Raw genomic sequence first — 17406 nt, 5'->3', positions numbered from 1 at the left:
TATTTCTTATATAAGCATGAAACTTTCAGTCTATCCCTAACCTGGAAGATTCTCAACCATGCAGACCCAAGGGATAAGGAAGGCATTGTTATTAAATCCCTTAAGTATGTATCCATTAGGCATTTAAATTAGATTCTTTATTTACTTTAAAAATATTGGTCTGTCTTAATGCTTTGAATACAGCAGTGATGTGCACCTGGGATAACTGCCCTTGTTCTATACCTTCCACACCATCTCCAAATAACCAAAACTACACAGTATACAAGAGCACAGTATGATGCCCTCATATCACTATCTACTGGAGTTATCCATGTTGGAAATATTGTTACATTTGCAATGTAAATGAATCAGTTATGGTTTAACTCTACCAGTTGGTTGAAGAATAAAGCATTCTCACTGAGAAATATGTTTTTTGAAGTGTGCATTGGAGAACTGGCAACAGTAAATCAAGTTCTTAATTAATTTTTATGTCTGGACATTGGTTTGCTTGGTCTCATGTAGATTAGTTACGTTCATTCTATCCTCAGGATTTTCTTCATTGCAGCCTTCATGTCCTTGTTTTCGTAAAACTGTAAATCAGAGGGTTTAAGAAGGGAGTCACCACGGAGTAGAACAAAGTTAAAATCTTCTGAATTTCAGCTGGGTTATCAGCTGTGGGACTCACATACATTGCCAAAAGGGCTCCAAAGAATAAGCATACCACTGTCAGATGTGATCCGCAGGTGGAAAAGGCCTTCCGCAGGCCAGCAGCTGAAGGCACTTTTAACACAGCTATCAGTAAAAGAGTATAGGAGCCAAGAATATACAGAAGTGTGAGGATGATGATGAGGGAGTTCAGGACATAGAAGATGATCTCCATGACTGGAGCTGTAGCACAGGACAGAGCCATCAGTGGGTCCATGTCACACATAAAGTGGTCAATGGTGTTGGGTCCACAGAAAGGCAATTGAGAGAGCTGTATAGTGGAGGGCAGAGTAACTAAGGCAACCCCAACCACCCAGCAAAGAGACATCAAGATATAGCAGAGTTGTTTTTGGGTCATGGTGTTGAGTAGTGCAGGTGGTTGGCAGATAGCGAGGTACCGATCATATGCCATGATGCAGAGGAAATATGCCTCAGTTGTACCAAGGGAAGTCAAAAATATAACTGGAGGAAACAGCCAACGAAAGAGATGGTTTTTGTTTCTGAGAGGAAATTGACTAGCATACTGGGCACAGTGGAGGTAATGTACAAGATTCAAGGAAAGCAAAATTGCCCTAGGAGAATATACATTGGGGTATGGAGCCGTTGGTCCAACCTCACAGCACAGACAATAATCCCGTTTCCCATTATGGTAAATATATAGATCCCCAAGAACAGTGAGAAAAGGAAACTTTTGCAACTCCTGACAACCAGGGAAGCCTAGGAGGACAAACTCAGTCACAGTGCTTGTCTCTGAACTGGTTCATAAATTCCAGGGCTGCAGAGGAGACAGAAAACACCATTATACAAGATATTTTGTTTCCTGGAAAACTGGTAGAAACCTATGTAAGGTGTGTGTGTTGGCTATTTGGCAATTAGTTTGTAATAACTCATCCACTAACTCGTCAGATCTTATTTAAAAGTAACCAATCAATAATTCTGACTATCCCAAATTTCAATAAACTTAGGTTCATAACAATGGAATGATTTACATTATTTAAATTTTCATTATCCGTGGGGTTAGGTTTGAAAGGAAAATACTATCTTACCTTTGAGATTTTGGAAACTCGGAGTAGTACCCACTGTTAAATGCAGTAAAATATTTGTATTTTTTCCCCACCCATAGTTAAAAAAAGCTGATAGAACAGCTTTTAGTCTGTGCTAATTTTTTAGCCAAGAATTAGGACTGCGATAACTTTTTTTTTTTCTTTTTTGACATCTCTCACTAAGTAGAAAGTACTTGGCATCTCAGATATCCTAAGGCTGTGAATGTCCATTATGCTTTCTGAGCTTTTCACATCAGAATAATTTTCTCTTATAACATATTAATGAATTATAACTTTTAGCAATAAAAACCAGGAGGAGGGGTCATAGTAATATTTTTCTGAAGACTTCAGCTCAGGTCATGGTCTCCCTGTTCATGGTTCGAGCCCTGCGACGAGCTGTATGTTGCAAGCTCAGAGCCTGGAGCCTGCTTCAGATTCTCTCTTGCTGTCTCTGCCCCTGCCCTTCCCTCCACCCCACACTCTGTCTCTCTCTCTGTCTCTTGAAATAAATAATTTTAAAAAAGCATAAAAAACCTCCCCTAGTCAATTGAATCTTCACTATTTTAAACAAGTACAGTGTTTTGAATAATTTACCATAAATCTCTCATTAAAGTAATTTATTTGTTAAAGTAAAGTAAGTATTTATTTCAAAATATATGGTTCAGCTACTTGGAAGGATTCATTCTTATGCTGTCTACATATCACAGATGATGAGTTTTAACATTACTGATTGCAATCTCCCCTGCTCACATGCAGGAAACTCAGAATCTTCATAAACTGGGAAAGGTTAATTATCAAAAGTCAAATAGACAAACAAGCAAACGTAACGTAGCTCTAAATGTTGCAAAAGATTAATTCTTCTTGCTGAACACAAATGATATTTTATGCCATTTTGGTTATACACAAACCTTATGTAAAAATATTAAATAAGATTTCTCCAAATGCAAGGATATTTTTAAACATTAAGTTATTCAATACATTTCAAACCATTTAAAATGCTTATGTATTGTCATTTCAGTTTACTAATGCTACAGATGCTATAAATACTACATTTATCTTACCCAAATAAAATTTACTTTCAAATGAAAAAATCCTAGTTTTTAATAATTAAGAGCATGAAAAATATAGAAACAAACCAAAAAAACCCACCAAACAATCCCACTTCTTAGAATAAGCAAATTTTAACTCTTTGAAGAATTGCATACTTCTTTTCTTTAAAAATTAAAATGGGATTTTTTTTTTTAATGTTATATTATTTTTGAGACAGAGGGAGACAGAGCATGAACGGGGGAGGGTCAGAGAGAGAGGGAGACACAGAATCGGAAACAGGCTCCAGGCTCTGAGCAGGCAGCCCAGAGCCCGACGCGGGGCTCGAACTCACAGACCGCGAGATCGGACCTGGCTGAAGTCGGACGCTAACCGACTGCGCCACCCAGGCGCCCCTAAAATGGGACTTTTTCAAAATAGGCTGTTTATAGCATGTTTTAAGACTTAATATACTTTAGTATTTTTTTCCATTTTAAAAATAAAGCTCTACTCCATATGATCCAGTAATTCCACTTCTGGGTATTTACCTTAAGACAATGGAAACATTAATTTGAAAAGGTATATGCATGCCTATATTATTGCATCATTATTTATAACAGCCAATATATGAAGGCAACTAAGTGTCCATCAGTAGATTGAATGGATAAAAAAGATGTGGTTTGGGGCGCCTGGGTGGCGCATTCGGTTAAGCGTCTGACTTCAGCCAGGTCACGATCTCGCGGTCCGTGAGTTCGAGCCCGCGTCAGGCTCTGGGCTGATGGCTCGGAGCCTGGAGCCTGTTTTCCGATTCTGTGTCTCCCTCTCTCTCTGCCCCTCCCCCGTTCATGCTCTGTCTCTCTCTGTCCCAAAATAAAATAAAAACGTTGAAAAAAAATTAAAAAAAAGATGTGGTTTATATACACAGTGGAATATTACTCAGCCATAAAAAATTAAATTCTTGCCATTTGAGACAACATGTATGAACCTAGAGGGTATTATGCTAAGTGAAGTAAGTCATACAGAGTACAACACCATATGATTTCACTTGTATGTGGAATCTAAAACCAAAATGAACATCAAAAATATAGAAATAGACTCATAAATATAGACAAAACCTGATGATTGCCAGTGTGGAGGGGCTTGGGGGAGTAGGGGAAATAAGAGAATTAAGAGGCACAAATTTCCAGTTATAAAATGACTTTTCACAGGATGAAAAGTACATCATAGGGAATGTAGTCAATAATATTGTAATAACATTGTATGGTGCCAGACAGTAACTATTTTTATGGTGATGGGCATTAAAAACTTTTTTTTAATGTTTTATTTTGAGAGAGATGAGAGAGGTGAGAGAGAGAGAGAGAGACGAGAGAGAGAGAGAGAGGAGGGAGGGGCAGAGAGCGAGAGGGAGACACAGAATCTGAGGCAGGCTCTAGGGCTCTGAGCTGTCAGCACAGAGCCTGATGGAGGGCTTGAACCCATGAACTGTGAGATCATGACCTGAGCCAAAGTCAGACACATTAACCAACTGAGACACCCCGGGGCCCATATGTGGTAAGTAAGTACCTACATTTTGTAATGTATGGTAATTGTCAAATCACTATGTTGTACCACCTGAAACTAATATATACTCCAACTACCAATTGAATTTAAAAATACATATTATAGCTCTATATCATCAGTTCAATGGGCTGCATTGTCTTTCATAGATTTAATCAACTCCCTTGTGATAGATTTAGATGATCAATGTTTTATATTATAATAAGCACTTTATTAATATTCTTAAACACATATCTTAAGATACTTGACCTATAAAGTGAGCTTGTAATGATTAAAAATTAATAGGCTAATCAATTTTTTTACATCCTAGTTTTTGATGATGATTTCTAGATATGTTTTTGATATTTACTAAAGTCATCAAGTCAGAATTTATTTATTTATTTATTTATTTATTTATTATTTATTTACTTATTTATTATTTAAGTTATTTATTTTGAGAGAAAGCATGAGCAGGGGAGGGGCAGAGAGGGAGAAGGAGAAATCCAAGCAGGCTCCGCACTGTTAGTGCACAGCCCAACGCAGGGTTCCAACTCATGAAACCGTGAGATCATGACCTGAGCCAAGATCAAGAGTCAGACGCTCAACCTACTGAGCCACACAGGCACCCCAAAACTATTTAAAAACAAAAATAATTTTTTCTTTGAGTGTAACAATGTTACATTAATTTCAGGTGTATAGTACAGTGATTCACCAACTTTATATCTTAAGCTATTCTCACCACAAGTGTAGCTATCATGTGTCACTGTATAATGCTGTTGCAATACCATTGACTATATTGCCTGTGCTGTAACTTTTATTCCCATGACTTATTCCTTAACTGGAATACTGTATCTTCCATTCCCCTTCACTTATTTGCCTATCTCTCCACCCTCCCTCCCCTCTAATAGCCATGAATTTGTTCTCTGCATTTATAGGTCTGATTCTGCTTTTGTTTGTTTATTCATTCTGTTTTTTAGATTCTGCATAGAAGTGAGATCATATGATATTTGAGTTTCTCTGTCTTTACCTATAAGATAAATTCCTGCTTAATATTTCTATAGCATGTTATGGATGTCTCTACTAGAGCATGTGCATAATGACTAAATTATGTATTTATGTTCCCTCCCTCTAGCTTGACAACTTTTATAATTAAGTAATGACGTTAGTTTATCTTTATATTCTCAGTTGATTGAGTTTCTGTTGCATAGTAGGCATTTATTGATGAATTAGTGGTTGGGTAAATTTTGGTCTTGCCAATCCTATCACAATAAAGCTCATCTACTGAATTTATGGGCTATCACTGAGCGTCCAATCTAACATCATTGGACAGAGTCTTATGTGACTTGTAGCAAGGTCATGTTTATTTTTTTTATTTTTTTATATATGAAATTTATTGACAAATTGGTTTCCATACAACACCCAGTGCTCATCCCAAAAGGTGCCCTCCTCAATACCCATCACCCACCCTCCCCTCCCTCCACCCCCCATCAACCCTCAGTTTTGTTCTCAGTTTTTAACAGTCTCTTATGCTTTGGCTCTCTCCCACTCTAACGTCCTTTTTTTTTTCCTTCCCCTCCCCAGGGGTTCCCGTTAAGTTTCTCAGGATCCACATAAGAGTGAAACCATATGGTATCTGTCTTTCTCTGTATGGCTTATTTCACTTAGCATCACACTCTCCAGTTCCATCCACGTTGCTACAAAAGGCCATATTTCATTTTTCTCCTTGCCACGTAGTATTCCATTGTGTATATAAACCACAATTTCTTTATCCATTCATCAGTTGTTGGACATTTAGGCTCTTTCCATAATTTGGCTATTGTTGAGAGTGCTGCTATGAACATTGGGGTACAAGTGCCCCTATGCATAGCAAGGTCATGTTTAAACCTGTGGCCCATTAATCCCTTCTTGCCTCATATCTCTGTCATGTTTGAGTGTTCATTCTAAATATAAGCCTCCTTAGGTTATTTACCCTTTTTTATATTTTCAAATCTATAATCACCATTCTGCTTAATACCTCTTGTTTCATCTGTTTCTTTCTAAGAGTTTCCTGTCCCTTTTGTACATTTCTTGGTGAATGGCTCCACTCTTGGCATTTGCTAAAGCGAAAAACTTGAGAATCATTCCAGGCACTTTCTAATTCTGTCACTTCTCATAGGCTGTCAATCACCATATCCTGTTGATTTTTCCCTACCAAATGTTTTTCAAATCTGTCTTGGGTGCATAGATCAATGTAAACGCTTTCTTTGTTCGGATGGTCCAGTAGTGGAGTGGAGCTGCTGTACATATAACCTAGAAAGAAAAAATGGGCCTCTCTGATGGACTAGGAATGTATTTTAGGAGGAAAGCGGCTGCTTTGGTGAGGACGAGATCACCCACTCTGACAATAGCTATGTGGTGACATACCATAGCTGGATCAGGTTCACAACTGATTGGCTCAGTCCAGTAATACAAAACTCAGTGGTCCTCTTATATAACTGTAGTTAGAGGAAAACAATGATAACATCTAGATTGATTTGGGATCAAAACCATATGACGTACTGTATGCTCTTAAGTGAGGCAGCACCTATTTTTCAGAGCTTTTGTGAAAATACTGTTGAACATGTATGCCTAGTACAGTTCCTGGAATGTACTAGTATAATATTACCAACAACTATGATTACCAAGTAACTAGGATAATTTTTTTAACATAACCATTTAAAAACCCAAATGAAAACCAATATTAAATAAACCTAAAAAACTGGTTAAAAAGTCAGTAGGTTCCAGTGCATCACATAGCAGAGCTATGGGTAGCTCTCTTTGGTTGCTCAGGTTTTTTATTTACTAACTTTCTTATATATTCTGGTACTTAAAGACATAGAGCTTTTGTCTGATATAAAAGAAGAAGACATTAAAAGATAGTAGTGTTAACAATTCAAGATGTAGAAAAATGGTTAAAGGAAGGGAATTATATTACCTGTGACGTGCATAAGACTAACTGGGAATAAGTTATATTTAATTGAGGGCATGTAGAAAATGAGTTATTGAGTACAAACATTGAACAGTTTCTAAAACAAAAATTATGTAATTTATCAAATTTCTGAATAATGAGGCATTCTTTTATGAATCATTAGGCAAGAAAATTTCAGGGATTGTTAAGCTGAGGGATATCTGAGTAGCTGGGCACTGGAGTCAACAGTTCATGTAACATAACTATTATTATGTTATGGGAAATATTGTGGATGAAATCACATATCCAGAGGCATGAAACCCACCCAAGTTTGCCAAAATGTATTAATTTTAAAATGGGTCTTTACTGGAGCTAGAATTCCATTTATGGATGTCTTAGAAAAAGTGCAATGATGCCTAGACAGAAAAGTTACTTACCCTTCATGATAGGTCTAAGTGTCGAGAAAGCTGGGAGTGAACTCTGAGTTGATATCTTCTTATTGATTCCTCTCTTCCTTTATGTGGAATCAAAATGGGGGGAGCCTGACCTTGAGAATCCTGGGATAGACAAAATTAACTTCTGACACTCCCTTTCTTCCCTTCCTGAAGTGCTCCAAAGAAACAGTTATAGCATTAGGGTACTTCTGTTGGGCAATAGGATAGCCGGTGGAAAGAAGTACAGCCCTACAATCTATCCTTGAGGTGCGGACCTCCATTGACATATCAATATTTTCATCAAGAGCTGTATGAGTGACCTCAATCACTCCCAAGCACCTGGATCTTTAATTTGTCTCACTCAGCAGAGGAAATTCAATAGGTGAATTTATATATTGGTTACTTTGTTTTTAAAATAGCTGAACAAAGTAAGATATAAACATCATGAGGAGATTTTGAGAAGGGGTACAGATAAATAAATGCATAGGATGTATTATTGAGACTCTCAAGGGTACAATTAAAGTTTCATCATAGAGATTATTATGAAGTTTTCAGTCTCCCCTTGGGATGGTTTATGACTCCCACAAGACCCCTTGGTGTAGCATCCTTTCTTTATCCATAGTTTTCATACAGTTTGGGGTTAAATTGGCTCCTAGAGTGAAGGTAGGAATAATGTCTAAAGGCAATGGTGAGGTGTCTACATGTGGATTTCTAGAGAATTTCTTTTTGTTTTCAGAAGTCTTTTTCACTGTGAAATATAGAAAATGTCACAACATACGTTATTTATACTCTGGGAGAGTATTTTCTTTACATACTTGACATCTGCAAATTTTTGCTTCCAGTCCTTAGTTACTGATAGACTATTTTATTTTATTTTATTTTAATTTTCATTTTAGAGAAAATGTGAGCAGGGGAGAGGGGCAGAGGGAGAGAGAGAGAGAGAGAGAGAGAGAGAGGGAGAGAGGGAGAGAATCCTAAGCAGTCTCCATGCTCAATATGGAGCTTGATTCTGGGGCTCAATCCCATGACTCTGGGATCATGACCTGAGCCCAAATCAAGTCAAACACTCAACCGACCAATCCATCCGGGTGTCCCAAGACTGTTTGTTTTCTATCTGTCTTATCTGTTCTTTGTTTCTTCTTTCTTGCATTCTTTCATATTATTCATGTATTTTTATGTCATTTTTCCTCTATTACCTCTTTTTGATGGTTTTATAATATTTTTTATTGTGGTAAATATATAACATAAAAATAACCATTTATAACCATTTTAAAGTGTATCGTCTTGAGGCATTACACACATTACCCTTGTAATGCAACCACCACCAACATCCATCTCCAGAACTTTTTCATTATCCCAAACTGAAGCTCTATGCCCACTAAACAATAACTTCCCATTCCACTCTCCCACAGCTGCTGGCAATATGTTGGGGAAATTGGAGAAAATCGTATGTGAAGTCCAAATCCAAGCAACAGCTGAACCATGGCCATAAACTTCCAGGGATGGCTGATTTTTGATTTTCCTTTTGAATGGTGTCAGGTTTAGTTCTGGTCCGTAATTACTTGAGGATGAAGACCACTACGGGTTCCAGCTTCATGTGAGCCCTGGGTTCCCATCTCCATCTCTGCAGCCAGGCACTGCCACGAAGCATAATGATTTTATCTATAGGCAAGTGCATTCTGAACATGACCAGTGCTTACCATTCAGACTTCCCAAAATTTTTTTGACTTAGGAGTTTCCTATTGACTCTTCATATTGTCAGTATTCTCAAGTTTTATTTTTTTTAATGCAGTATTTTTGAGGGGCACCTGGCTGGCTCAGTCAGTAGAGCATGTGATTCTTGATCTCATGGTTATGAGTTCAAGCCCATGTTGGGCATAGAGATTACTTAAAAAAAAATCGGTATTTTTCTTTATTCTTATCAGGATGGTAGATTGAAGTAACCATCTTTCTATTATGAAAATTTGTGTTTACTAAAATTTTGTAAATAATATTTCAATTTGGGCTTTAATTTACATTGCATTTTACAGCCATTTTGTTTTGGGGAGCTCATTAATCTCTGGGAGTAGTTAGCTATATAGTGGCTTATAGAAGATTTTCTGTAAGTACTTATATTCTTGCTCTAAAAAATTAAAAAGTATTTATTTATTTTTAAATTTGAGTATAGTTGACACTCAATGTTATATTGGTTTCAGGTACAACATAGTGGTTCAACAACTTTATTTAAAAAAATTTAATTCTAGTATAGTCAACATACAGTGTTATATTGATGTTAGGTATATAATGTGGTGATTTAACAATTCTATACATTACTCGGTGCTTGTTGATAATATGTTATGATATGCTCACCAAAAGTGTAGCTACCACTTGTCACCATTCAATGATATTACAATACCATTGCCTATATTCCCTTTTCTGTGCCTTTTATTCTCATGACTTATTCATTCTGTAACTGGAAGCCTATATCTCCCATTCCCCTTCACAGATTTTGCCCACCCCTCTACCCCTCTCCCTTCTGTCAACCATCAGTTTGTTCTCTGTATTTATAGGTCTGATTCTGCTTTTTCTTCATTTATTCATTTGTTTTGTTTTTTAGATCCCACACAGAAGTGAAATCATATCATACTTGCCTTTCTTTGTCTGACTTATTTCACATAGTATAATAATGGACCTTTAGGTCCATCCATTGTCACAAATGGCAATATCTCATTTTTTATGGGTGAGTAATATTTCATTGTATGTATTACCATGTCTTCTTGATCTATTCATTTATTGATGGATGTTTAGGTTGCTTCCATATCTTGACTATTGTAACAATGCTTCAATTAACATTAAGCATGCATGTTTCTTTTGAATTAATATTTTTGTTTTTTGGAGTAAATACCCAGTACTGGAATTATTAGATTATACAGTATTTCTATTATTAATTTTTGAGGAAACTCCATACTGTTTTCCACAGTCTGTTTTTGTGCCAGTACCATACCGTTTCAATTACTATAGCTTTGTGGTATATTTCAAAATCTAGAATTGTGATACCTCCAGCTTTGTTATTCTTTATTAGGATTGCTTTGACTATTTGGAGTCTTTGTGGTTCCATACAAACTTTAAAATCATTTGTTCTAGTTCTGTGAAAAATGCTGTTGGTATTTCAATAGGGATTGAATCCATAGATTGCTTGGGTTGTATGGAAATTTTAGCAGTATTACTTCTTCAAAAACATGAGCATGGAATATCTTTGAATTTGTTTGTCATCTCCAATATCTTTCATGAATGTTTTATAATATTCAGAGTACAGGTCCTTTTCACCTCCTTAGTGATGTTTATTCCTAGGTATCTTATTCTTTTGGTGCAGCTGTAATAATTGGGATTGTTTCCTTAATTTTTCTTTCTACACTTATTAATGTATAGAAACACAATTGATTTCTCAGAATTAATTTTGTGTCCTGAAAATTTACTGATTTAATTTATTCTAATAGTTTTTTTGTAGATTCTTTAGGGCTTTCTAAAAATAGTGTCATGTCATCTGCAAATAGTGACAGTTTTATCTTCTTTACCAGCACAGATGCTTTTTATTAAAGCCGCTTTATTTTGTAGCCTGAGGTGTACTTACAAAAGACAATGCCCTATGATTAGCTATGCTTAAAACTTCTTTCACATGACACAGATCCATGCTTACACACCTGCTACTTATCACGATCTTTCATAGCATTTGGTTCTCACCTCTCATTGCATGTGTACCATTTAATAAAAAAGAAACCCTTGCAATATTTTTATGCCTCTGTATCACGAGACTGTGAGCCCTTTGAGGGAAGAAAATGTCTCTTATATACTTCTGGATCAAATTTATTTCCAGGCTCAGTGTCTTGGATTGTAGGTGCTCAACAACAAAAACAAGAATATATAGTTGAACAATGAAAAAGAGGATGTCTAAATATAAATGTTATAAGGGTAGTTACAGTTTGTCCCAGTATATTTGTAGAAACCCTAACAGGAAAAAGACATGTCTCTTATTTTCTCTGAAGTACCAAAAATTCTGAGTAAAAAAATGTTAAGATATTCTTTGGACACTACTTCAAATTTTCTATAAGTGAATAGGCTCCTAAGGAATCCTAGAATTGTTGGGGGTGGGTGGGTGGGAATGATTTTTTTAGATCTAATTATCAGAAAGCTGCTCTAGGGGTACCTGGGCAGCTCAGTGGGTTAAGCCTCCGACTCTTGATTTCAGCTCAGGTCAAGGTTTGTGAGTTTGACCATGTGGAGTCTGATTGATATTCTCTTTCTCTCTCTCCCTGTCTCTACCCCCCACCCTGCCTCAAGTAAATAAATATAATAAACTTAAAAAAGAAAATTAATCCAGGAAGTTAGTCTTTGTCTAAAAACAATTGTATCATTATTTATTTTTAAATAAATAATACAGCCATACAACAAAGAATGTAAAGAGTTCAAAAGGGGGTATGAAGAAAACCGCTCCTTTGTCTCTTGTTCTTCAGACACCAAAGTCTTGTCATTTAAAGCAACCACTGTTATCAGTCTCTAGATCTCCTTCAGGAGATAGTCTATACATTTACATGAAAGGTAGTTACTCTCAGCTACTCACCATGCTTTCTTCACTCAACAATGTATCTTGGATGTCAACTATACTTCAATAATAATAATAATAATAATAAGCCCCCAAATACAACATATCTTGGAGATACTATATAACATTACATATAAGATTTAAGGTAGTATGACTGAACCCATAGTTTATTTAACTAGTCTTCTATTAATGGGAGTTGATATTTTTCTCAACATTTTGCAATATAACATACTGTTATAGCAATAATGCAAAGAATATTCTTATACTTTCATCATTTCCCACATATGTGAGAATATCTGTAGACTGAGTAACTTAGAAGTTGGGTTTATGGGTTACAGGGTGTATATATTCTAAATTTGATCAAAGTTGTCTAACTTCCTGTATAGAGTTTGTAAAATTTATACTTTACCAGCAAGTGTCAGAGAAGTTACCATCCTCAACCATACAATGGTTATCAAACTGCTTGGTCTTTGTCACTCTGATGGGTTAAAAATGAAATAGGCTTATTATGCCTTTATCTTTTTATGAATGAATTTGTGCTCTTACCATATGTTTAAGGATATTTTCTGTATGTTGTTTATATCCTTTTGCTTATTTTCCTACTGGGATATTGTTCTGTTCTCTTACTGTTCATAGACCTTTATGCACATCAAGGAAACATTGTTTGACAAATAATTGAGACAGATCCTAAATTATTGACGGCAAATAATTGAAAAGTCTTCAAGATAGAAATATAGGATGAGTTGGTAACAAAAAAGCAACTTGGGTTAATGAAAAGGGTTGGTCGATAGGAAATTTTTGTTTTTTACCATTAAAGTTATATCCTTAGCACATCACTCCTGATTCCTAACCATCATTTTCTTCTTAAGCAGATCAGGTTGTTGAATTGGTGAAGACATTTCAATATTAAGATTACCTTTCATTTAGGACCTAGGAGGGAGTTCAAGGGGAACTAGTGCCAGTGACTAATACAATTCCTGAGTAAATACTTTTACTGATGTACAATTCCTGAGCACCTCCCATACAGAAAAAAAGCTCAAATCTGTTCTCCGTTGTTCTGGTTTACCTCTTATTTTACTGTAAGCAGGGATCTCCCTCCTTCACCTGCCTCTCTTTGGGAATCTGCAGCTGCTTGCAATGAAAAGAAAAGCAGGTCTGTATCCCAGACTTGTGTTTATCCAGTCCCTATATCCACTCATCTCTGATTTGCCTCTGAGTTTTTGCATGATTTTGTTACAAGATCATTTTTGGAAAGTGAAGGAAGTGAGACAGTGTAGAATTTAGGTGTAATAGAAGCAATAGAAAAGGCATTTCTGGTTATGGTCATGACTAGCATCTTGTATTAAACTAACCTTGCCACCAAAGTAACCATACAATCTGGGCAGAATACCTAACACAATCATTTGAAGGTACTGAAGAGCAGTCAACACAGCAAGAATTCAGGGGCTACAGTTCCAAGAAGGGAAAGACAAGGAAATGAGTTCCACATTCACCTTGGGTGCTTTCTCTTGAGTATGTTCGACAATTCACTGGATGGGGGGTACTATGGGGAAAATGGAAAGATGTGGGAAAGAATGAGGGGAAGGAAGAATAAAGTCTCAGCAGAAAGCAGTAGTTTCACTGAACTGAGAAGATAAAGGATTTGGTGTTTGTGGCTGCTAAAGAAACTGGAGTTTGAGAAACAAATCCTGGAGAGAGGAGGACCACAGAGAGTGAGACTCTACAATATGATGCAGTATCCCTTCAAGAACATTTTTTTTTTCTTTAATTTCTAAGCCATTAACATGCAAATCGGTTTTCAAGAAATCTAGCAGAAAGCAAAACTGGGAGTCTAAAGAGCTGAGCAGAAGTTTCAGGAGCATGGGGTTCAAGGAGTACAGAAATAGGAAACCAGGGCCCACTAAAGTGGAGGGGTCCAGGCTTGCAGATGAGACTCAGGCTCTGTTCATGGAGTAAGAGTCAATTCCGGGAATAAAGGCAAAACTGGCCTAGGCTATTTTGTACTTAAATATAGTCCTTAAATAAGATCAAAGTGATCTGCCTCTACTTTCTCTACTGCTACAAGAAAACTTAACTTTTGTGGATTTACTGTACCCATTGTCTTCACAGTTTTTGAAGTATAATGTTCAGCATTCAATTAAAAAAACCTGCATGCTAAGAAACAGGATAAATGATTAAGAACCAAGTGGAAGCAGTAAGCAACAGACACATGCTTACAAGCACTTGAGGTTTTTGGTTAATACTAGGATGAACAATTACTGAATAAACTAGTTTTTTTTTTTGATGTTAAACATCACTAATCATCAGGGAAATGTAAATCAAACCATAATGATATATATCACCTCACACCTGTCAGAATGGCTAAAATAAAAACACAAGAAACAAGTATTGGCTGAGGAAATGGAGAAAAAAGAACCCTTGTGCACTGTTGGTGGGAATGTAAATTTGTGCAGCGACTGTGGAAAACAATATGGAGGTTCCTCAAAAAATTAAAAATAGAAGTACCATATGATCCAGTAATTCCACTACTGGATATTTAACCAGGGAAAACAAAAACACTAACTTGATATACACATCCCTGTTTATTGCACCATTATTTACAACAACTAAGACATGGGAGTAACCTAAGTGTAAATCAATAGATGAATGGATAAGGAAAATATTCACAATGGAATATTACACAACCACAAAAAAAGGATGAGATCTTGTCATTTGATTCAACATGGATGGACCTGGAGGTTCTTTGCTAACTGAAATAAGTCAGAGAAAGACAAATACCATATAATTCCACTCAAAAATGGTATTTTAAAAATGAACAAGCAAACATAAAGCAGAATTAGACTTATAAATACAGAGAACAAACTGATGGTTGCAGGGGTGGAGGGGGATGGGGGTTGGGAAAGATGGGTGAAGAAGAGAGAAAGATACAGACTTCCAGTAATGGAATGAGTAAATCACAAGAATAAAAAGCAGAGCATAAGGAATACAATCAATGATATAGTAACAGTGATTTAATGAGACAGATGGTAGCTATACTTGTGAACATAGCATAGTGTATAAGCTTGTCAATCTGCTAAGTTATATGCCTGAAATTAATGTAATATTGTGTCAAATACACTCAAATTTTTTTTTTAAATTTTTTTTAAACGTTTATTTATTTTGAGACAGAGAGAGACAGAGCATGAACGGGGGAGGGGCAGAGAGAGAGGGAGACACAGAATCAGAAGCAGGCTCCAGGCTCTGAGCCATCAGCCCAGAGCCTGATGCGGGGCTCGAACTCATGGACCGTGAGATCGTGACCCAAGCCGAAGTCGGACGCTTGACCGACTGAGCCACCCAGGCGCCCCTCAAATTTTTTTTAAAAACTAGTTTTTTTTTTTACCTGAAAATAAGTTAAATACAATTTTTGTAAATGTTTGTAAGTAAGTTAAATATAATATTGGGCTGTAATTTCCCAAGAGCCTTTTTGATGAACACTTTTTATATTTCCAGAAATTTCTGCAGGGCATTTTTCATATCTTTGTTCCTAAGACTATATATCACTGGATTAAGGAATGGGGTCACAACAGAATAAAACAGAGTCACAATCTTCTGTGTTCCAGCTTCATGCTCAGATGTTGGGCTCCCATACATGACCAGTACTGAGCCATAGAACAGTGAAACCACGGCCAGATGAGACCCACAGGTGGAGAAAGCCTTTCTTTTCCCAGATGCTGAAGGGACTTTCAACACTGCTCTTAGGACCAGAGCATAGGATACCATGATGAAGAGAAACGGAATAACGAGAGGCAGAGGACTTAAAGTGGAGAAGATAATCTCTACCACAGGAGCTTTTTTGCAGGTGAGTGTTAGAAGAGGACCTGGATCACAGAGGAAGTGGTCAATTATCTTGGATCCACAGAAGGACATTTGTGAGATGATGATGATGGGAATCAAGAACCAGAGGAAACCAAGTATCCAGCAGCTGACCACAAGGTTGGTGCAGAGACGTCCAGTCATAACGGTTGGATAGTGTAGAGGCCAGCAGATGGCAAGGTACCGATCAAATGCCATAATGGCCAAGAAGAAGCATTCTGTAGAACCCAAGGAGAAGAAAAAGTAGAACTGGAGAAAGCACCCAGAGAAGGAGATGACTTTGGTGTCAGACAGGAAGTTGGCCAACATGTTGGGGACAGTGGAGGTGACATACCAGATCTCTAGGAAGGAGAAATTGGCGAGCAAGATGTACATGGGGGTGTGGAGTCTCTGATCCCAGCGCACAGCACAGATGATGGACCCATTGCCCATGAGGGTCAGGAGGTAGACAACAGAGAAGAGCACAAAGAGGAGGATCTGCCCCTCCCTGGAGCAAGGGAAGCCCAGGAGGATGAAGCCAGTGATGGTGCTGGAGGTGTTGGGGGTGTTGGAGATATTCATGTATCTGGGAGCTGTAAAAAAACCCATCAAATTATTGAATGACTGTAAAGACACATGAGGCCCCAGATTATATTTAAACAATTTTGGGAAAGAAAATAAAGACATGTATGTTAATAGTTACCTTTTCTTTTTTTTTTTTTTTTTTTTGAGATTTGTTTCTTTTTTTTTTTTAAATTTTTTTATTTATTTTTTTATATATATGAAATTTATTGACAAATTGGTTTCCATACAACACCCAGTGTTCATCCCAAAAGGTGCCCTCCTCAATACCCATCACCCACCCTCCCCTCCCTCCCACCCCCCATCAACCCTCAGTTTGTTCTCAGTTTTTAACAGTCTCTTATGCTTTGGCTCTCTCCCGCTCTAACCTCTTTTTTTTTTTTTTTCCTTCCCCTCCCCCATGGGTTCCTGTTAAGTTTCTCAGGATCCACATAAGAGTGAAACCATATGGTATCTGTCTTTCTCTGTATGGCTTATTTCACTTAGCATGACACTCTCCAGTTCCATCCACGTTGCTACAAATGGCCATATTTCATTCTTTCTCATTGCCACGTAGTATTCCATTGTGTATATAAACCACAATTTCTTTATCCATTCATCAGTTGATGGACTTTTAGGCTCTTTCCATAATTTGGCTATTGTGGAGAGTGCTGCTATAAACATTGGGGTACAAGTGCTTCTATGCATCAGTACTCCTGTATCCCTTGGGTAAATTCCTAGCAGTGCTACTGCTGGGTCATAGGGTAGATCTATTTTTAATTT

At 37.0% G+C, this 17406-nt stretch overlaps 1 protein-coding gene and 1 pseudogene across 1 annotated transcript; both read right to left on the bottom strand.

The window, feature by feature from the left end:
• Positions 1–512: 512 nt before the first annotated feature.
• LOC115517037 lies at positions 513–9133 on the bottom strand (annotated as a pseudogene).
• A 6575-nt stretch (positions 9134–15708) lies between these two features.
• LOC115517191 (olfactory receptor 11G2-like) lies at positions 15709–16671 on the bottom strand. Its single transcript, XM_030320312.1, has one exon. The coding sequence runs from the start codon at positions 16669–16671 to the stop codon at positions 15709–15711; it is 963 nt and encodes a 320-aa protein (XP_030176172.1).
• Positions 16672–17406: the final 735 nt, after the last annotated feature.

Source organism: Lynx canadensis, chromosome B3 (assembly GCF_007474595.2).
Source record: "Lynx canadensis isolate LIC74 chromosome B3, mLynCan4.pri.v2, whole genome shotgun sequence".
Lineage (NCBI taxonomy): Eukaryota > Metazoa > Chordata > Mammalia > Carnivora > Felidae > Lynx > Lynx canadensis.
The sequence above is the reverse complement of the archived record's forward strand: the minus strand, read 5'-3'. Positions and strand labels throughout refer to the sequence as shown.